The following is a 21,387-nucleotide window of genomic DNA, read 5'->3' on the forward strand; positions in this document are numbered from 1 at the left end:
CCCCAATTACAAGCATGAAACACATTTTTTTTTAAAATTTAAATGTACTTTTATTTACAAGTTAAACAAAATGTGTAAATAGAAAATATGTAAATTTATGCTTTACTCTGTTGGTGCTTGGTCGTAATTGATTTCTTAAAGCTGGCAGTGCTCAGTTACGCTCGGCTATATCAAATTGAAACCGATTTACTTCAACATTTTGGAATATATTTAATATTATTTATCAGTTGTTGTTGAGGTAGTAATCTCAATTGCTATAAGGCCTGTAAAATTTAGAATAAATCGCTTGCATTGCCAATATATCGGTTTCCATATAGTCCTTAAAGCACACGCATATACATATATTTGTAATTCTAATTTACAGCTTGTGGAGTTTTATTCATTATTAGCTCCCATATAAAGTCTTCTGGTTCTTCTGGTTAATCTTAATAATATGTAGAAAATGTGTAATTCCTTGAGCATTATGTTACACCTAATCAGTTCGATTTGTTGTAAATATTCTCTTACGATTCTTACAATATGTTTGTACTTAACTAGCAAACAAAACAAAATAATTTACGTCGCATGACACGTAAGCAAACAATGAGATATTCATATCTGATCCTACAGATATAGGGTTAACAAAACAATAAACGCGAAACTTAATCGACGTCCAAAAACAATAAAAACTTCAATGTAACGCAATGAACAAAATGTAAGCAAAATATCAATTAAATACGAAACAAGGATCGAATTCTGATCATCCCTATCGCTTATCCTCCTGGGATTTCACACCTGGAAATCATTGAAAATGGTTTCCGTGACACGGATCTTCTCCACGCGTATATTGAACATCGCAAATCCATTCATGATGTTGAAGGCGATGGCGAAGACCACCAGCGCCAAGTACGTTCCCAAGGCGATCCACCAGAGCAGCTGCTCGTGGAGCTTCTGCTCAAAGCTCTTGAGCACCAGCAGCCCGATAGTTAGGCCAGCAATGGCACCAGCCAAATGGGCCACATACGAAACAGCACCCGCCGTTTCCGCCTGATCTATGGCCAGGAATTCACTCGATGATCCCAGCTGCAGTTCGTCGCCAGCATAGCGAGCATAGATGGCAAAGCCAAAGTCGAAGGAAACTAGAAGAAATTGAACTGTATTAACAACAACACTAAGGTGCGGTAGGCTAAACACTCACCGAAGACCAGAATGTGAAGCAGCTTGATGACTCCATAACGCATCTGGTGATAGTTGAGAAGCACATTGGCCAGGTGGGCGGCTAGCAAAGCGTATACTCCACCACTGGCGCCCACAAGGAACACATCCGGGTCAAAGATGCTAGTGCCCAGGCTTCCCGCCAGCACCCCGGAGAAGTAGATGCAGGCTATCCTCGTGGAACCATGAACCATCTCCAGTGGCAGCCCAAAAACCAGCTGAACTGCCACGTTAAAACCGAGATGCAGCCACCCGGCATGGAGTACCATGTAGAAGAGGAAGCGCCAGATCTCGTGACGCTTATCGGGACGGTAGATGAACATGGAGTCCGAGGGTATGGGTCCCCTTGGCGCCGCCTCACCCGTGACCACTGAGTGGTAAACAAAGAAACCCAGCTGGGGGAAAAGTAGTTAAGTAGTCAAGGGTCTGTTCAAGGAGAACTTAAACTTTCAACGCACCTCCACCAGAGTAACCAGGATGATGAAAAAAGGCGGCGGACAGCAGGTGTAGCGATCGGCGTAGTACTTGCGATCCCGCTCCTCGGGCAGGATCTCCATGGCCACGGCGTGCACCATTTTGCGAAAGAGTGGCGGTTCGTTTAGCACCAGCTGGAAATCGTTTTCGGAGCAGACTTCACGATCTCGATGGTGTACGGCGCACTTAAAGCTACGTGTCCGCTTGCCGCTCATCTGGAATTAAGTATGGAGGTTTAATCAGCAATAGTTGATGCATATTTAAGTGTAAAGATAACCTGCAATTACATATCTAGCTATGGTACTGCGATACCTTTTTCGATGTAATTGATATAGCAATATATGTATATTCCCTAAGATCGTTATATAAACACCACTTCGGGAGTAAGCAATATAACAAAACATTTACTAAGAACTTCGCTAAGAAGAAAGTGATTAGAAAATTTTCAAAATTGTTTCTACTATTTCGCCTATCAAAAAACTCTCCCATTTTAGTAGCCTTTTGATACAATTTCAGCAATTTATCAGCAAAGACTACAGAAAACTTCAGTACCTTTCTAACATCACTCGAATACGGATCAAACATAACTAGAAAATAAATCTTTTAGACAATTTCTAATTTCCAGTTTTACTACAAATCTTTTTCAAAATGTCGAAAATTTATCTGAAGGCCATGGAGGATGTGGTGCAGCGAAACACGGACAACACAAACCGGATTACGGAGCAGGCGCAGGGATTCGTGGTGTCGGAAAATGCCGGGGACAGTCTGCTGCACACTTCATTCGATTTGACCACGGCCCAGTCGATTGTGAAGCACCTGCACGCCAGTTTCCTGAAATTGGCCCAGAGCTGCGTCCGTGATCTGGATACCGATGATAAGCTGTGCTTTCTGCGCGTGAAAACCCGCAAGCACGAATTCCTGGTTAGTCCAGAGGAAGCCTTCACTGTGACCGTGGTATTGTAATCCCCCAGCCCATCTAGGGGTTAACAGTTTGGACATTGTTGCTTGCTGGTGGACAAGGGAGAGAAACACCAATACACACCCACTATCGCTACAGCTGTCTCACTCGCTCATTGTTGATGCTTTCGTTGAAGATCGTCGTACATGTTTAACCAACCCCCCACCCCCCACCCATCCAAAAAAGAAAAAAGAAATCTAGTCATAAAATTATAAAACGAACATTTATGCGTGTGACCGGACAAACTAAATTATGTTTATTATGTAATTAAGATGTTGGCACAGATGCCGATGTCAGCCATTAAAACAAACGCAGAGCGGGCAAAAATCCGCAAAAAGCGGAAAATAAGCATTGTGTTTAATTAAAAGTGAAGCCTACACGCAATTAAAATGCTCGTCTACGACGATTGCGAAAATAAAAAGGCCACAAATTAAGCTAGCCACGGCCTTAGGGCACAAAATAGTTACTTCCGCCAGTCTGGGAAGGGGGAATTTATGTATCTTCTAGTTAATCAGCGCTAGGCGGACTCTTAATGGCAGTAATTATCAAATTTTGTTTAATTGATAAGCCTCCTCTGGAGGACTGGAGGCTATGTCACTGGAATATCATATGGGTGGCTACTCTGTTCTTGCGCGGGTGTGCACTAAATACTCCCTTCCAGGGAAAGCGCCGTTTTTCTTGTATTTTGTTATGTACATATTAACTGTAATATTATTCACATTCTCCGAGCATTTCACTTACGCAACGAAACAGCAGCGTTCCTGCTTTATTAACTTAATAATCCTTATAAATTTTTCATTACGATTAAAGTTTAAACACAATGAACACTTAACATTGAAAAAACGACCGAATTTACAACTTTCCCGCCAGCGTGCCGAAGTTTCTATTCGCGCTCTGCGCTTTGTACTCTTATCCTCCTAGTTCTATTTCCATTCATTCCGCTTAGTAGTGTTGCACAACGCCAGCTGATCGATCATCGAATCTAGAGCGCTAAGATCAAAAATAAACAGAAATCAGATTTTACTTCCGAGTTTCCGATTTGGGCCAATTTCTGGGTATTAAATTGTTTCGATTCGCAGACAAAGGGCGCAGAGAATCTGTGTTGTCAACAATGGGAACACCCACACGCATTGTGGCCGTGTGACAAGTCGCATTTTCGGCAAGATCAAGCGATCACAACAAAGTGCCAACAGGGCCAATAGGGCGAAATTGTATTCCCAACAAATGATTGCTTATCGTTTGTTTGGCGGACGCTGGCTGCTGCGGCTGATAATGTCATTATCCTGGGCGCAGAGCAGCGCAAGGAGTCCGAGTCCTGCACGCCGCATGACGTCACCAGGTAGGCGACTTCACCGCCATTTAACGGTGCTAAAAGCAGACGGCACAGTTGTGAGCAAAAAAATAGGAGCGCCACCTATAAATGTACTTGCAACTCTTAAAATTACAGTTTACTTATTAAATTGAAGAGAGTTTACTTGAAATTGTGTGTGATCAAATTTCTATACAGGTATGTACTTTAACCAACCCTACCACTATTATCTTGGCCTCTGCTGTAACCTCGCTTCATTCACCTTTTGCAGGACAAGCCGACAAATTGACGCAAAACATTTAACGCTGGAAATTGGGATTGGGATTGGGATCGGGTCGGCAGACATGGTCAAGCGGGACAGGACAGGAGCGAGGAGTGAGGGGATCGAAAGGCGAAGGACCACAGGACGACGTGGCCGGCTCGGCTCTCTCGCTCGCTCGCTCTGCGAGCCACAAAAAATTCCTTTGAATTGCGTCCGTTGCAGCAGGAGCACACAAACACGGCGACATGTATTTTCCGCATTTTTTGTTGCCTTCTGCCTGTGGCTATGCGCAAAAAAGGACATCTCCGCCGGCGGTGGCAGGATGACGGTGGTCCACAGGATCGGTGGTTCGTTGGTTCGGAGGTATTGTGTGTCCTCTATTATGCATTGCGTACGGCCTCGCCCGGCGTGTTGACATTTTTATTCCAAACAGTTGAGCAATATTTATAAACTGGCCGAAAAAAAAGGAGCGGGAGGTGCTGGAGAGGAGCAGGAGAGGAGCAGGAGGAGGATGATGCGGGGGTCATGGTGCATGATGCATGCCCAATGGCTTTATTTCCGGGTGACCGTGTAAAACGTGCTCGTGGTTTGCAGCCTATTAAATGAGCTATTTGATTAACATTGTTCGTTGTTACGCTAATGAAAGGACAAAAGCGAATATTTGGACTACGAGGCACAAAGGACACAGGCCCGAAGCCATTTTACAGGACAATTCATAAAAACATTTATAATGCAGAGCATGATATTTATATTCCATGCATGCAAGGAAGCTATGCATATTTATATTTGTAAAACGTTTTTTAAAAGCAAGGCAAAGTCAAGACTGAGTATTGATTTGAATATTATTTTAATCTAATTAAAAAGATTACTCAACTTATATAAGAATAATCTAATCCTCGAGATTGACCCTAGCCTTTTGCAATAAGCACTTAACTTTCCACAAACAACAATGTTCATAAACATCAGGCAATTCAAATATTTCTACATTAATCGAAATTGTACAATTTACTCTGCCACTCAATTACTTTGTTTTTCTTTGGCAGCTTATTAAATGCCACATTCTACATGCCCAGGAGCGAGGACCCAGCATCTGTTGATGTTTGCACGGGCGAAACACCTTGGAGTCCGGGGTAAAACCGCACGAGCCCAACCAGATGATGATCTAATTGAATGACAATATTATGCCAGGCCTAATTCAATTTGCATTCCTTGGGAAGAGGTGCAGATGGAGGAGCGAAGGATATGGGGCTGAATCTTAAACAAACACGACAATTACTGCCGACGGATGCACTTGTCCGGCCAAATGACTTGGTCCCGTAATTAGCCCGGGGATGAAAGGATGCGGGATGGCTTCCCGTTTTTCGGTCCTTGGTCCTTTGTCGGCCTCCTCGGGGGTCCGTCTAATTATCACATTTTTACTCATTAAATTCACATTTGCCCGTTTTTTTTTTTTTTCGTTGCTTTTCCCCCTTTTTGGCAGGTCCTGCGCGGATCCTGCTGTCTAATTACAGGGTAATCAGGCTTTCAGCCGCCCAGACCAGCGAATGATGATTGATTGAGGGTGTGGTAGTAGTAGCATCGTAAAATCATACCACATAACTTCCTCGCTTAACTCATTTCCATTCCAGGTGACATCTGCCCAAGCGCGTGCCATGCCAAGGTGCTTCGAGGAAAGTGCAAACAGCAGATGTAATGGATATGGAAAGGCAAATCGAAAACTGATTTGGAGCGGAAGTTCGTTTGCACCTTTCTGCAGTTTCCTGCCAGAACAATAAACATATCCACAATCCGCAGCTACAGCCACTTCCATTCCATACCCACAATCGCAATCAGAATCGCCGAGTGTTCCATATAGTGCCACGACTTGTCTTGGCCTTTGACGCCGTCTTTTGTACTTAGTTGAGTTGAGTTCAGAAGGCATGGTGATGCAGATGGAGCTGGAGGTGAAGTCACCGCCCGCTGGCTTTTCAATGAGCTGAAAATCAAAAGCTATACGCGATTTCACACACAGTACGACGGATTAAGGATATGCGTGTGCACGCAGAAAAATATTGGATGAAAGTTTCAGTTTCGATGGGTTATAAGTTTAAATACGAAATATAACTGGCTGGATTGATATATGACCATATTGATATATTACCCATGCTAACTGTATGTATATGATCCAATACATTTATACTTGAAATCTTCATTATTTTCTCCATGTATGCAAAGCCAAGGACCAAGGATCCCTGGAGCAGCTGCTCCTTCGGAACGCTGTATTTGATTTGCGATTCGAGGCTGGCGGAAATGGAATGACACGCGAGGCACTCGTACTTTGTTTGACGATTGGCAAAAATGCTGCCTCCATTGCCCGACAAAAAAAAAAAAAAAAAAAAACAGAAGGAACAGAGCGAGCGACCAAGGACCCGCCAGCCGTAAGAGACTTCCACTTGAGCCGCACGCATTGTTTGCCCGGCGAAGCGAAGGGGCGTGCTTGGAAATCGGATATAGGATCGTTCGTTCGGGACAATCAAATAGCGCAGCGGAGTTTTCCAACCCACTGAGCAGCCGCAATCGGTGGCGAATCAGCTGCCTATATAGCCTACCTTTAAGAAGCGTCTACGGCGATGAGGTGCCAACCCGAGCCACGCGTGTCCCGTGTCCCGTGTCCCGTGTCCTATGGCCATTGACCAATGGTCAAAATTGGACACTGACCGTCTCATTAGCGCACCAAAGGTTGGAGGGTTAATGATGCGCACCCCGTGTTTGGGCTTCCGTCCACCACTCCACACCACTGCTCCGCCTCCAGGCAATTATGCGACGCACTTGAGCTTGAAGGGCCTCGAAGATGAGGAGTACACTTGGATAAATCGAACAACAACTGGGATGCACTGCACAAAAGTGTCATATAACTAATGTTGCTTACTTAATCGTATGACATACGAAATACTTCGATTAAGTAAATAAGCGGAACTTATGTATCAGCAGTTGGGAATTATAGGCACATGCTTGTACAAGAACTCCTGTTAACATAACCGTTTTTCTTCCAGTGTACGCGTAGGAGGACTGCAGTGGCCATTCATTGACCCCGTCTGTGTAGTAGCTCCGGTTTTATGGTGTCGTCGTAAATGTCAGGTGCGCACCCCATTTAAATTTATTCAACGTAATTAGTTGTCTCCCCATAAAGTGCCTGTAATGCCAGTGCACGAATCTAATTTGATTGCCAACTGTAAACTACAAGTGTTAGGGGATTACGATGCAGTGCTTCCGCCCGTTCACGAAAAATTCGATTTCCCCTTTGGAAGATAAATTTTTTGTGGCGCGGATTAAACGGCACATAAAACATATAAATGGGACGCAACACACACCTGCAGGTGGAAAACATGCAAAAACGATCATTGCGAGATATGCGAACGGGACATGACGCCGCAGGATGCCAAACGGGCTGCTCCATCCCGCTGCCGCTCCACTTGGGTCACCATTCTCGACTCGGTTATCGGTAAATTCCGTGACGATGGCAAAAATATTGCAACGCAACCAAAAGGGGCAGAAAATGGCTGGCGGGGAAACAGGGGGTCTGGGTCCTGGGTCCTGGATCCTGGTCCATTTCGTGTGCACGTCGTTATCCTTGCCCCGGATGCACAACAATCAAAATAAACGGCTGCCAAATTGACCATTGACCAAACATCGTCAGCAGGGAACGGCGAGGAGGTGCCGGCGACCACTGCAGCAGGATGTGGGAACGGCCAAGGACCTCCAGGGGCAAGGGTGCAAAGTGAAGCACCGGATAGCGACATCATCTTTGGCCCCGTCACGTCCACTTTCTGCTCCACTCAGGAGTCAAGCAGCCATCTCGAAATAAACATGAAATGCTCTTGTTTTTGTGCAGCGGGAAAAACGATTAAAGGTAAAAGTGTAGAGAACTTCTAGGACATTTCGATTGGGAAACGAATTCAAGGTGTTCCATTGCAGGCTGTTAAAGCAAGGACATAAAAAACTAGACACAGATCAAACTATAATCAAAGAAATTCAGGAATTAAAATTAAAACTATCTGTGATATCGTTTAAGCCAGAAACATGTGTAATGGGCCATAATTGATACCCTATAAGCCAGATGCCATCCCCAGAGTTAGAGAACTGCCACTACATAATTAACCAGAAATGTTCGCTCATCCCGCGTCCCCACTCGTTTTACGATATTATTGCAGAATAATGAAATCGCCAAGAGATTCCAATTCAATCTACGCGCCTCATAATGGCGTAGGCCATTTATGGATTGGCATTGATTTAATACCGCGTCGCGAGAGATCGCCTCCAGGTTCGGTTCCCCCGAGTCCGAGGCGCAAGGCATTTTGCACCTACTTCAGGCCCAAGACGTCCCCAAGTCGCGCTCGCGGCTCCAAAGTCCGCATCTGATCTGATTCCGCCGCCTATCGCTCCCCAAGATCAGCGGCGCAGACGCCACCTCGTCGGTTGCTGCATCGGCGGGCAGGAGGGCATCGCAGCACTCAGGGAAAATGCACCTCCGAATGGTAAGTACAAATTCAAATATATTGTTGAATGCTCCGCCATAAAACCTCTCTAAGTACTAGTTAATTCTAATTCCAAATCAATAATGTAAATTATTTAGTAGACGCATTTTCATATCACTTACATTGCCCACAGATGCCACTACTACTACTACTACTTGTTCATCAACTGCAAGGCGACGACTGAAAGGATTTTTTCTGAATGCACTGCTCCAATGTTTATTCAATAAACCCGATCTGAGATCCAGCGCACCAGGAGGAGGAGGGGCAGAACAGCAGCTGGCTGGCTGGCTGACTGGCATTCCTGCGAGAAGCAACCGTTGAGCAGTGCTGCAGTTGTCCCATTCAAGACAAGCCGCTGGAATTTCTTGGTGCGTGCTCGGCACAGGCACAATCCCAGTCCCAGTCGCAGTCACAGGTTGGGGCTCGGAATCGGATTCAGCTGGTCTGCCAGCGTCTGCCAGCTGCGTCTCCTGATTATGATAATGGCAGTTAGACTGGACCGGATCGGGCTGGACCGGGACAAGCATCAGGCTGGGCCACGACGACGGACCGCTCAGCTCATCCCACTGGCCGGCCAGTTGTGCGCAATTGCTTTCGTTTATGATCGAATGATCGAATGCCTGGCAGCTCCGTTGACTTTCTGATTAATGCAAGAATGCTCCTTGGCGGCGTTCCTGCTTTTTGCCCGATCCCACCACCACCACCACCACTGACTGCAATTAAAAGTGGATACCTCGCACTAAAAATTGGACGATTGCAGGTCTGGACACATCAATATCCGATGGCATATCTACTCTATATATGTATGTAGATCTTTTCAACTGAATACCTCCAAGAATTGTCCAACTACTTGGTATATAGTTTCGGCTTAAACCCAAACCAAGTTAATCCCAGATAAGAGCATTCCCAGTTCGACTTCGTTCGCGGTGCCACAGATTGATTTGATTCCTGACCGGCTGCCGTCGCCTGCTGTGCCTGATGTCCGATGTCCGATGGCTGGTCGAGAGTCGGGGAATAGGAATGGGAGTGGGATTGGGAATGGGAACCCAAGTGGCGGCCAGATGCAGACTGGGCCGAGGAAGACAAACGACAGTCGCCAGCGCGCCTCGTGCCTCCAGTTGTCATAACGTTCAACACGTCGTGCCCCTCGGTGGCGTCTTGCGGACCACGTCCTCGCCGCATCCACATGCCCGACTTCTGTGCGCTGCCATAAAAGGATTTGTCACGTGCGAGCTTTTGTTGGAAATGCAACAATCATCAGCCTGCATTATGCATGGCGCATTGCCAGGTTGGACATCGCATCGCGGCATTCCTGGATTCCTGGCGATTCCACCGCCAGGTCCTGGTTAATATGCCCTCCCGTGTCCGGCAGATCATTGCAATTTATAATTAAGTGGAAATATGTTGTCTACGATGGCAACAAGGATCTCAGATTGCTGGCAAAGATATGAATGGCTCGCCAAGGCGAGAGAGAGAGAGAGAGAGAGAGACATAGAGGGAAACGGAGCCCTCAATTGGAATAACAAATGCATTAGCAGGCCAAACAAGGACCTAATAATGTCCTCGCCGGGGGAATGTGGAATGGAAATCCATTGTGCAAAGAATGGCCCGGGTCTCATCCGCAATTACCGTTAGGCACACACCCAAACCAAAGACACTAGAATAACAAGATGCGTAACGCCATACGATTTTTTGGCACACAATTTTTTGGCCGTGGCTCTAGAGGTGGCTCCAGGCTCTCTCGAATTTTTGTTAGAGAGCGAGAGAGCGAAGAGCGCTACAGCGAACCGCTCTTTTCTACGCATACAGTGATAGCAGACAACTTTATGTGTGCACACGTATGCTCATGCATTGTAAATTTGACAAAATATGCCCTTCACCGTAGAAGTTCTTAGACTTTAAATCTATATTATTTTTTATCAATTGGCACCATGCGAAAAATTCTTGTTTTGCATTGCCTTAACGTTATTATTATTTGAAAATAGATTAGAAAAAGCCAAATCTATGTACATATTATCACAAAAATCAATTTCAAACATGACTTTATATAAGAATATTTGTCATTAGAGTATTCATCTTGCGGCGTGTGAAAAATTAATAAGGCAATGATTGTTGAGTGCTTGTGTCCGCATTTCGTGCCTCAAGATATGAACAAAGCAAAGACACTAGAATAATTCTAGTGTCTTTGATATTACTTTTGCAATAAACAGTTATCATATTTAATTATTTAGTATATTTATTAAATCATTTGACCTAATATGATGTAACATTAACATTAAAAGTGTTTCAAAAAAATTATTTCGCTTTTAAAAAATTGTCAGATGAGAGACAAATTAGAATTAAACATAAATATAAATGTGTAAACGGTAGATAATTCGAGCGGCGATTTTAACAAACAAATTTAAACAGCTTTAAAATTATAATAAGAAGAGCGCGAATTTTTAAAAATTATTTTATTTCATCATATTGCTACGAAATTGGCAAAAAACTACCCTAATATGTACAATGTAAATTCATTTCTTTGATCAGAATTGATTTCGGCCCGAAAATCGTCTTCTAGCACAACACGCACACATATACGCGTTCTCGTCTCTTGTTTTTAACTCACACAAGCAAGCAAATTCTATTTTTAGATTTCTTATGTTCTCAGCGTGAGCGAGCGGAAAGAGAGCAATTTTGGCCGTCACCAAAAAAGTGGCTGCATAGTGCCAAACCAATGTATGGCCGTTACGCATCTTGTTATTCTAGTGTCTTTGCCCAAACTCACTCACACACTTACACACACACACACAGGGGCAAATGAGGACACGTCGGCCTGGCTAATTCATGACTTTAAGGACACTTTGGCAAACAATCGAACGGCCAAGGCGAAGGAATATTCACTGTGCAATTGATTATGCATGAGTGTTTTGTCGTGTGCGGTTTGTGTGCGTGCCAATCAACTGGGTAGAATCAATCAAAATGCAATAGGATTGCCCTGCCAATCAAAGGAAAAGCCGAGAAAAGCGCTTCATTCGCTCGCAGAAGTCACCTCTGCCGCCCACTCCCCTCCAGTTGCACAGCTCAAGTCCAAGGTAGTATTTTCGGACCACATCAGGACAAATAGCCAGTGCCCAGGTAACCAGGACAAACACTCAAATGCCTGGCCAAGCGTGGCGAAGGAAGCAAACGAGACGTGGGCTTACATACAGAAAAACTATGGTCTAACTTTTTCTACAATCGATGTCCTTGGTATATCCTTCAAATAACTTAATGCGCAGTGTATTTCATTCAAATACATTGCTGCTTCCGGAACAAGGTGTCCATAGGTACTAGCATAAAAGTAAGTAACCCCCTTTTATTCGCAGTGTAAGCGTAAGCGGCGCATTTATTTGCCAAGCGCACTTTTTGCATTTGCCAAACAAGAGTGCGGCTCCTGCCAGGACGAGGCCTTGTCCTCCGTCTGTTTGAACACGAGCCTACACTTTGGACCTCGTCCTGGGTGAGTACTTTGCACCTGTGTTTGCACTTAAATCGAGTTTGCCGTTGATGAGCAGCCCGGGACAAATATACGCATGGCATGGGTGCTTTGGGTACTTTGGTTACTTTGGTTACTTGGCCAGTGACCACCGGCGATTGTAATTGCGGCACACGGCACACTCACCACATTCACAAAGTCCTGGAACGTCACGTAGCCGGGTCCTGTGGGCAGCTTCGCCTTCTTTGCCCGCTCCAGCAGCAGCTCCCGCTTGTTCATAGGCACTTGGGACAGGAACTCCGGCGACTTGAGGGCCTCCAGGAATTCCTCGACTGATATTTCGCCAAAACCCTCGGGATCGAACTGCAAAGCGTGAAAAGTAATTATAAATAAGTATAATTATAAGTATTCCTTTTTGGGTTGGCTTACTCACCATGTCAAAGAGCAGTTTCCATTTCTGTAAGTAAAGTGAAGAAAGAAGGAATTATAATAAGTAATGTTCAGGATTTTCGTATTGGAACTCACATCTCTTAGTAGCTCCCGTCGCAGCTCGGCCTCATCGAAGTCCGAGTTCAGGGACGTGTGTTCCGTATCATAGCCGGCATCATTGGTGCATTGCTGCGGGTAATTAGAGTTAGAGATACGATCTTTACAAGCAACTCCGGCTCCTTACATAGCGCATTTGGGTGTGCGAGAGGGATCCAATGGAGGCAAGGGAGCCGGCAATGGTGGATATGTGCTCGATGTCGGCCAGAGTCTCCTGCTGACTACTACCGCCGGCATTTTGCTGGCTGGTTGGGATTTCCAGGGCCCGCGAGCTTCCTCGCTCGGAGCCGGGCCACATCCTGCTGTTCCTGGCTATCCAGATTTGGTTTTGGGATCAGGGCGGATCGTTGTGTTGTGGTTTGGCAGTGTTTGTAGCGATTAGAGTTCAGCTGCGGAAAAGTAATTATCAAGTATTATGCTCCGAACTTGTCTGTCCTTTTATTCCCCAATATTGTAGAAATTTAAATAATAATTTGAAACAAAAAAAGTAAATAGCTGTTATATATTTTTAAAATGTTTGTTTTCGAAATTCGCCAAGTGGATCCACTGTGCAGAGCTTTTCAATCTCTTTAACTCAAAAGCTCTTTTGGAGGCAGTTCAGTTTGAACGACATAAATTCCACCACCGATTTGGTCGAGTGCGCTGAGATGTCGATTCACGCGTGCTCACGTTTTTCGAGTGGCGGTTCGAGTGCCGCCGAGGTTGTGTCGAGATGAATAAAAAAAATAATTCATTCATTTCGTTTTCTTAAGAAAAGAAATTAAGATTTTCTGTTTGTTGGGGTTGGGGGGGCCTGTGAAATCAGTTTGTTGCAATTTGACGTTACTAGAATTGTTGCACTTTCCGCGGGCCCAGAGAGATACTTCCGGATAATCATAGGCTGCTGGTTTTCAATACCATAGTCTATTTCATGGCCGGCAAACAAATTTCCTTTTTGCTTTTGCCCTTTGTTTTGATTGCCAAGTCAACGGTTTGTTGTCGTTTTCCCTTATTTTCCGCTGATAAGAAGGTTATTGATCCTGCTGGAAATATAAGGCACACTGCGCAGAATCCGGCTGGCAAACAATTGTTTTGCATTTTGTTTACGCCTCGTCAATTGCCGGAACAATTTTGTTTTCATTTTGTTGAATTAAACTAGGCAATTGGCATTGATTGAATGGTTTTGTTAGCGAATGAATGGAATGCGCATTCTTCTCCTTCCATTGAAGGAGAATTGGCTTGATTGCTACCCCCCGTGTGTTTTGCTTTCTATTTGGTTCACAGGACTTTCTTGCTTGCGCTTCTCTGCTTGGCCTTTGGCTTTCTTTATTTCATTTATTTCACTTTTATTTACCGTTTTGCTTGCACCCGCGAACGCAAAACTATTGCACATTTACATCCAGGCAAAAACAAACACGCGAACTTTCCGCCGGCAAAATGACAACTGACCAAGGAGAGCTGCCAAAATTGAGAAGAGAGAGTGTCTCTCTGGGGGATGCAGGGGATTCGGATTCCCACGGCACATGCGCTCAGCTTGGAAAGCATTTCCAACCCGTTGGCATTTCCTTCCTCCCCTGCGCCCACCCACCCGCTCTGCGAGGGGGCGCATGACGCAATTCCAGAGCTGGCCACTCACACCCCCTAATGTTTACATACCCTGCACTTCGATAATAACAGCGGCTACGCACCCCACACCCCGCGACTTGCACCGTGGAATGCCAATGTTAAAATCATCACTAGTTTTCATACTAGTTAGTGATTCACTGCTGAAAACTTGATGAATGAAACTGCACGGGAGATGCAGCTTTATTGAAACTTACTCATATCACATACATATGATGAAGACAAAGCTCTGGTTGGCACACTCCACTCCACACTGTGCTACAAAGTTGCGATTGTGAAATGATGTTTTATGAATGAAGTCGAATTAATGAATGTATTTTGTAGAGCAAACTTTTAATTTGGAAAACTTTCTAGCCCTAAACTCAAAAAATCCGTTTTAAATATGATAAAAACAGATTTCTTAAATGTGTGATGCATTCATTCTTTAATGATGTCTAAAAAAAAATAATGATTTCAAATAGATAAGTTAAATGGAAGTTCCTGAGCTTTATTTGAGTAAGAGCTGTACCAAAATATTTTTAAAAATTACTTTAATCGATCAAAAGCAGAAATAATAAACTTAAGAAAAGTTCCACTGTAAGAATCGTGTGATTTTGGATGGTAAGGAAAGTGTAAGACCAAAGACCCTAGAATAACAAGATGCGTAACGCCATACGATTTTTTGGCACACGATTTTTTGGCCGTGGAACAAAGCAAAGACACTAGAATAATTCTATTGTCTTTGATATTACTTTTGCAATTTAATTTAATTGCATATTTAATTATTTAGTATATTTATTAAATCATTTGACTTAATATGATGTAACATTAACATTAAAAGTGTTTCAAAAAAATATTTCGCTTTTAAAAAATTGTCAGATGAGAGACAAATTAGAATTAAACATAAATATAAATGTGTAAACGGTAGCTAATTCAAGCGGCGATTTTAACAAACAAATTTAAAAAAGCTTTAAAATTATAATAGTCAGGGCGCGAATTTTTAAAAATTTTTTTATTTTATCATATTGCTAGGAAATTGGCAAAAACTACCCTAATATGTACCATGTAAATTCGTTTCTTCGATCAGAATTGATTTTGGCCCGAAAATCGTCTTCTAGCACAACACGCACACTTATACGCGTTCTCGTCTCTTGTTTTTACTCACACAAGCAAGCAAATTATATTTTTAGATTTCTTACGCTCTCAGCGGGAGTGAGCGGAAAGAGAGTAATTTTGGCCGTCACCAAAAAAGTGGCTGCATAGTGCCAAACCAATGTATGGCCGTTACGCATCTTGTTATTCTAGGGTCTTTGGTAAGACACAGGCGTGATGTCGCTTACGAATCAAATTATATATATGTATATACGTAATGTAAGGTAACTAATGGTAACGTACACTGTTATAAATATTAATGCCAAGCGCAGAACTTTCAAAACTGTTACTTGCAATATATTTACAGTTGCTTAAGCCTAGCCTAGTGGTCTAGATTATATAGCTAGATTATTTTGAACGATCCGATCCTGAACTTGCAGCTACTTGGGTTCGTGATGCGAAAGCACAGCAAATGTGGGGGGGTTAAGTGAGCATCGTATGATGACCACAATTCAAAGAACAGATTCCATACACTCGTCTATGTGGCTAGAGAAAGAACTATCGATCCACGGGGAATTCAATTCTTAAGGATTTATTTAATCTCCAGCAGCCTTGCTTGCTACTCCAATGTCTTCCTCTTTCCGGTTTTAACAATATTTACACTTCTGAAGGCCTAAAAAGATCGCTGGCTTACAACATGTGATACATCATATACATATATAATCTAGTAATTATGTAATTATCGAATATTTCTGCATCATTAGATTTAGTTGCTTAACTCTCGCATAGTTTAAACTTGCATCTATGTATCTGCTGCTCTCGCTGTAAACATAAAAGTCAAGGAAGAATCTCTTGAACCACATAACACATGCACTTGCTTTAAAACGGGAAACAGAGGAAGCAGAAAAAAAACATTACAACAAACTCGACTCCTAAAGCTACGTGTTATCCTAAATATCCGCTTAGCCGTCGACGACCATGCGTTCCGATCCGGAGTCGCACTGCTCTATGACCAGGCGAGCGATGCGCTTGATCTCGCAGTAGGGACTCTCGTGCTCGATTAGCTCGTTGAGGATCTGGATGCCGTTCTCCTGCTCCACCAGCTTGCAATATTTTTCGGGATAAACCTGTGACGGAATGCAGAAGTTAGTACACAATGCACCAACAATGGGAAAAGGAATTGCTCCCCCACCTGTGTCAGATTGGCCAGGGCCCAAACAGCCCAATGTTGGCACTGGGGCGTCTCGTAGCAGCGCACCAGGCTGAGGATCGGCTCAAAGCTGCGGTAGTTGATGTTCCGCTCGCTCTTGATGTTCCACCGCTGAATGGCGGCCACCATGCGCTCCAGCACGTGCTCCCGGCTGGGCGTCTTGATCGTCCAGGCATCCGCTCCGTCCGAGGCAATGTGCGCCAGCACTCCAGCCGCATTGTAGCTGACCTGGAAGCGCAGGTAGGCATGGTTAGCACTGGCCATCTCTCTCTCCCGCACTCTCGCCACCACACTCGCACTAGCACCACCCACCTCGATGCCATCGCTCAGGGAGTCCAGCAGACGGGCAAACACCTCAATGAACTCCTGGGTCATCAGCTTGGGCCGCAGCCACTTCACCTCGGCCACATTGCCCAGCAGGCCCATCATGTTGCGCAACAGCTCGTCACGATCCGGGAAGGTCTGTTTTGGAAAAGGACAGTTCAGCTTAAGAAGTCTGGATACAGGAAGTTAACCTATTTCTTCATGAAACCAAGGAGTATACATTTGTTCGCTTTCTCTATGCAGCTCTTAAATTAAATATTTTAGTTCCCAATCTTATCTTTGTTGCGCTGCGGATAATGGCAAGTTTTTGGAGAACTTACATGTAAACACTTAAGGAAATACTCCATGCCACGTCCATCGAGGAATCTCTTACAATTAATAGCAGTCTCATCGGTTACGTTCCACATGGTGGACCAAGCCACCTCCATCACATCGTCGAAAACGGAGCGAGTCAGCCGATCCTTTATCAACGTGAACATGGTCTAAAGTCAAGAATATCACCAATAAGTACAATAAGTTCCGGCAAACAGTTGATAGGCAAGACACTTACACTAACTACGCCCAACTCGCCCAGGAAGAGCTTCTGTCGCCCATCCACCTGGCAAGCGAGTGTGTTCAGCAGGTAGATTGCTATGCGCTGGACAAATCCCTCTTGCTCCGTCTTAGAAACGCCGTGCAGCAGGATCTTGATGAGACGCTCGTACTCGAAGAGCTGAAAACCAGACATTTAGCTGTACTTAATATAATATTAGATTAGGCGGTGCTTACCACATCGACTGGCATGTGAAACTGGGTGAGCGTGAGGTAACCATTCCGCAGCATGGTGTCGTCGGTGATGTGCATCTCCATGCCATTGAGCAGCGTGCGAATGATGTGATTGCGCAGTAGTGCTCCAAACTTGGATCGATCCCTGCCCTTGACAATGTAGAACAGCGTGGCACTAATGAAGATGAAATTTAGAATTAAATACTATTTTCACTTAACTTCAAAGCTATAAACCCACCTGCCGGAGATTTGCATGTGCTTGAACTTGAGATGCCGATCCATGGCGGAGAGCACAACATCCAGTGCTGTGTGTATGTCCTTGCAGTTCTCGAAGCGGAAGAGATGGTACAAGTCGTTGAGAACTCTTGTCAGAAGCACTGGTCTGTCGTGGTAATAACGCGCCGCAGTAAGGATTTGCTGCTCGTTGGCATCGCCAGCTACCTCCAAAGCTGGAATATCGTGTCTTTTGCAGGCCCAGTGGGCCGTGTGATAGAGGCCTAGGAACTGCAGCGGTCGCTGGGTGCGGGACGCTAGCCCCGGGATGTCTGTGAGGGCAAAGTGTTGCTCCATTTTGGGGCTCTGCTGCATGCCACTGGTAGTTGTCGACTCCTTGGTGGCCACACCGTTGCCGGCCAAATTCGTGCCAGAGATATCCAAATGTGTGAGATGTCGCAAGTTGTCCATCAGCATCTCCAGCGTCTGATCGGGCAGGTCGTAGGTGCCGTGGCCATTTCCGGAACTGGAGATGGATATGTCCAGTGTGCACAGACGCCTCAGGCAGCAGATCGCATGCAGCTGGTTGGCGATGGGCCACACATTGAACAGGATGAGCGTGTGCAGATTGGGCAGCGAGCCCAATGCCTCAAGGCTGAAGTTGGCCAGCACGCAGGAGGTCAGGTCCAGGTGGCCCAAGTCGTGGAGGTGAGCGAACTGCAGGCGGTGGTGCATCACAACACCGTTGAGCACCAGCCGCCGCAGATGCGGACAAGTCAACTGGAAGTCCACTGGCTCCTTCTCGTTGGGCTCCGCGTACTGCAGCAGATGGGAACTGATGCCCAATTCCAGGGATCGCAGACTGTCGCCGTAGTGGGCCAGAAGGTGGTGGGAACCAACGGATATCATGTCACAGTACCACAAGGACAAAGCGAACAGTTTGTGCCGCATCAGAGTCTCCAAGCCTGCAAAATGTATCAAATAGTATTTCAATATGTTTTAAACTTATTCAAGTCAATGTGGTTCAGCAATAAATATGCAATAGAAGGTTGATTGGATATCTATCAATTCGAAGGTAACACATTTACATAAGTGTAATTTTTCAAATGAACTTGCATCTGATTTTGTATAAACTTTTAGAGGTGCGGTTGCAAATATTTAAATTTAAGTTTGTCTGTTTGAAAGTCTGACAGATTCCAGTATAAATTCCGTTCAATTACTATTCAATGGAGCTCAACAACACCGGATGTGGGCGGAGAACACTACGGATGGCGGGCAGAGCTCACCTATACTGCTTAGGGTGCTGTTGCGAAGATTGACGATCTTGAGCGAAGTGCGGTGTGTGTCCTCGAAGAGGCGGATGACGCTGTCGTCCAGCGGGCGATTGAATCGCTGATAGTTCTCGAGGAAGCCGTCGCAGATCTCGTTGGGCAGCACAATGCCCGGATTGAGGCCGCGCTGGCCATCTGGCCGGTGGCTGCTAATGATGTCCAGATTGTTGCACAGCTTCTGGTAGGCGATCTCCTTGAGGGTCAGCGGCTCCTCGTCCAGCGAGCCGTCCTCCATCAGCCGCACCTTGCAGCTCATCTTGGGGCCGCAGTTCTTGTGCTCCGCCAGTGGGGCCTCAATAATGGCCCTGTTGTCTAAAACGAAACGAGGCGATGGGAGGTATGATTAAACAAAATTTCAATAAGCGTGAAACTAGTTTTTGGGTATGTGGTCATCATTTCATCATTTTGTGAAATATTGAAATTACTGTTCTTTGAAATAAAAAAAGTGTTGAAACAGAATTCAGAAACGATATCGGAGAATATACATGATAATTTATTTCAAGTCATGAAATGACTACTTCACATTATGATTATTATAGAAATGAACTTATATTGCTGATAATAAAATTAAATTAAACACGGGTTTTCTATCACAAAATACAAAACTATTGTAGACCGGCTTTTACTTTTAATCACGAGACATGCACATGTAATGCGTTCGATTTTTCAATTAATTTAAATGAATTTGATTTTGGCCCATTAATCCATCCAGGTGCTCAAACTCAATACTCTGTCGATTATACATGATTTTATAGCCCCTTATTTGAGATTACAAGTCATGATGGAACGGATGAGTGATTCAACCTTTGAATCACATCAATGAATGAATGAAAGTGCCCTTTTCTTTTCAAGATTACAGACATGGATTGCCATTGAAGTGTTTTCCATTGAGTGAATTAAATATTTTGTCACTTTCAAATGAGCCCTTAACATCAATGTTTATAAAATGAGCTTACAATGTATTATTATACTAAGATAAATGGGCAATGACTTGACATTCTAGATTATATACTTTTTGATGTACGATTTCTTTAGTTCTTTTGTAAGCTAGCCAGGAATTAATCAATTTAATTAACGAGTATAGTTTGTGTTTACATGTTGCACTTTTTCGACTAATTATTGTTTGGGTATAGGAAGCGGGCTTGCCCTTGCAGTCGAACCCTTGCAGCTCCTAACTTTTGGAACTTGAGTTGCCATGGATGACTGGCCAATCTTGCCCAGACTTTTCAACGCAGGCACGTGCCATTGTTTTAATCTGTTTTCGGCTCTTGGCTTCCGATAGTCATGTACCCCTGCTGTTACATAACCAAGGGTCATCTAATTGGGAAGAATGCGGTATTAATACGGGGACTATGATCCTGGTTACATCCAGGCAGATGGTTATGTCCATGTCGTGGCGTGTGTGTATGTATATGCACAAGTTCCGCGGATCTCAAAGGTACATACATGCATGTAAAAAACAAATGGCTTGCGTGTGTCTGTGTGGGTGCGTAGTTATTGAAGAAAAAAGCACAAAAACACTAATAAAGCGTCGGCCTGTCTGGCTTATCTGGCCAACAAAACTAAGCGGAGTGACCAAAATAACACGGAACTGCGAGCAGCGACAGTCAGCTGTCCGGATATTTTTACCCGGAGTCTCGGAGTTGCTGGCCGACTGGCCGTGGAGCCCCACGCTTTCTGTACCTTTTATTTTGCTTTAGTGTCGCCCCAAAAAAGCAGCCTCCAAAATCCCTCGCTGCTTTTGCTTCTGTCGTTGCGTTTGTCTTTGCTTTTGCGTTTGCTTTGCCACTGCTGCTCTGTCTTTGCGTTCGTTTTGCCAACGGATTTTCCGAACTTCGAGCGATTTTTCCGCGATTGCGCAGCGTTTTACCGTTACACGCGGCACTCGAGCGCCAGAAAATTCCAATTGTTATTCTCTAATTTTACGATTTGCGTATGGAAATCACTTCATTATTTTGGTTTCTATTTTCTTTCTTCTCGCCAGTGTGACCAGATGCCGAATGCGCTCCAACACCCAATGCTGTCTACCTAACACTACTTCGCACTAAAAAATACCGAAAGTATCCTTTCATATTCGAAAGCTAATCCGAAAATTCTGGAACTCCGAAATCCTGACTTTTGAAAATCTAAAGTTAGTGAATAAATGTTATGCAAAGG

At 44.5% G+C, this 21,387-nt stretch overlaps 3 protein-coding genes and 3 non-coding genes across 9 annotated transcripts, besides 2 other annotated features; 4 read left to right on the forward strand and 2 right to left on the reverse strand.

Moving 5' to 3' along the window:
- Window positions 1–33: 33 nt before the first annotated feature.
- On the reverse strand, window positions 34–14,143 carry stet (stem cell tumor). Of its 2 annotated transcripts, NM_176272.2 has the most exons (8): window positions 14,048–14,143; window positions 12,842–13,103; window positions 12,694–12,786; window positions 12,602–12,625; window positions 12,355–12,531; window positions 1,653–1,883; window positions 1,178–1,589; window positions 34–1,118 (listed from the first exon to the last, which is right to left on the reverse strand). In NM_176272.2, the coding sequence occupies exons 2-8, from the start codon at window positions 13,010–13,012 to the stop codon at window positions 769–771; spliced, it is 1,458 nt and encodes a 485-aa protein (NP_788450.1). In that variant the 5' UTR covers window positions 13,013–13,103; window positions 14,048–14,143; the 3' UTR covers window positions 34–768. The 2 variants fall into 2 exon arrangements, with proteins under 2 accessions (NP_788450.1, NP_788451.1); NM_176273.2 differs by lacking the exons at window positions 12,355–12,531; window positions 12,602–12,625; window positions 12,694–12,786; window positions 12,842–13,103; window positions 14,048–14,143 and adding an exon at window positions 3,368–3,537.
- Window positions 2,215–2,965, forward strand: robl62A. Of its 2 annotated transcripts, none has more exons than NM_138266.2 (1): window positions 2,215–2,965. In NM_138266.2, the coding sequence occupies exon 1, from the start codon at window positions 2,317–2,319 to the stop codon at window positions 2,629–2,631; it is 315 nt and encodes a 104-aa protein (NP_612110.1). In that variant the 5' UTR covers window positions 2,215–2,316; the 3' UTR covers window positions 2,632–2,965. The 2 variants fall into 2 exon arrangements, with proteins under 2 accessions (NP_612110.1, NP_001261256.1); NM_001274327.1 differs by having other exon boundaries at window positions 2,215–2,805.
- Window positions 10,361–11,467: a mobile genetic element.
- On the forward strand, window positions 13,335–13,427 carry sncRNA:CR43701 (small non-coding RNA:CR43701). Its single transcript, NR_073909.1, has one exon. It is a non-coding gene; the product is annotated as a small non-coding RNA:CR43701 (non-coding RNA).
- Window positions 13,502–13,641, forward strand: snoRNA:Psi28S-2622. The gene has a single exon (NR_002472.2). It is a non-coding gene; the product is annotated as a snoRNA:Psi28S-2622 (small nucleolar RNA).
- A 791-nt stretch (window positions 14,144–14,934) lies between the features above and the next one.
- Window positions 14,935–15,608: a mobile genetic element.
- CG12084 (uncharacterized protein) lies at window positions 15,547–21,239 on the reverse strand. 2 transcript variants are annotated; one of them, NM_001274328.1, is made up of 9 exons: window positions 20,914–21,239; window positions 19,186–19,542; window positions 17,925–18,864; window positions 17,690–17,861; window positions 17,472–17,633; window positions 17,242–17,403; window positions 16,910–17,059; window positions 16,580–16,825; window positions 15,547–16,514 (listed from the first exon to the last, which is right to left on the reverse strand). In NM_001274328.1, the coding sequence occupies exons 2-9, from the start codon at window positions 19,484–19,486 to the stop codon at window positions 16,350–16,352; spliced, it is 2,298 nt and encodes a 765-aa protein (NP_001261257.1). In that variant the 5' UTR covers window positions 19,487–19,542; window positions 20,914–21,239; the 3' UTR covers window positions 15,547–16,349. The 2 variants fall into 2 exon arrangements, with proteins under 2 accessions (NP_001261257.1, NP_612112.1); NM_138268.2 differs by having other exon boundaries at window positions 15,966–16,514; window positions 16,580–17,059.
- Window positions 19,095–19,715, forward strand: asRNA:CR45812 (antisense RNA:CR45812). Its single transcript, NR_133150.1, has one exon.
- Window positions 21,240–21,387: the final 148 nt, after the last annotated feature.

Source organism: Drosophila melanogaster, chromosome 3L (genome assembly GCF_000001215.4).
Source record: "Drosophila melanogaster chromosome 3L".
Lineage (NCBI taxonomy): Eukaryota > Metazoa > Arthropoda > Insecta > Diptera > Drosophilidae > Drosophila > Drosophila melanogaster.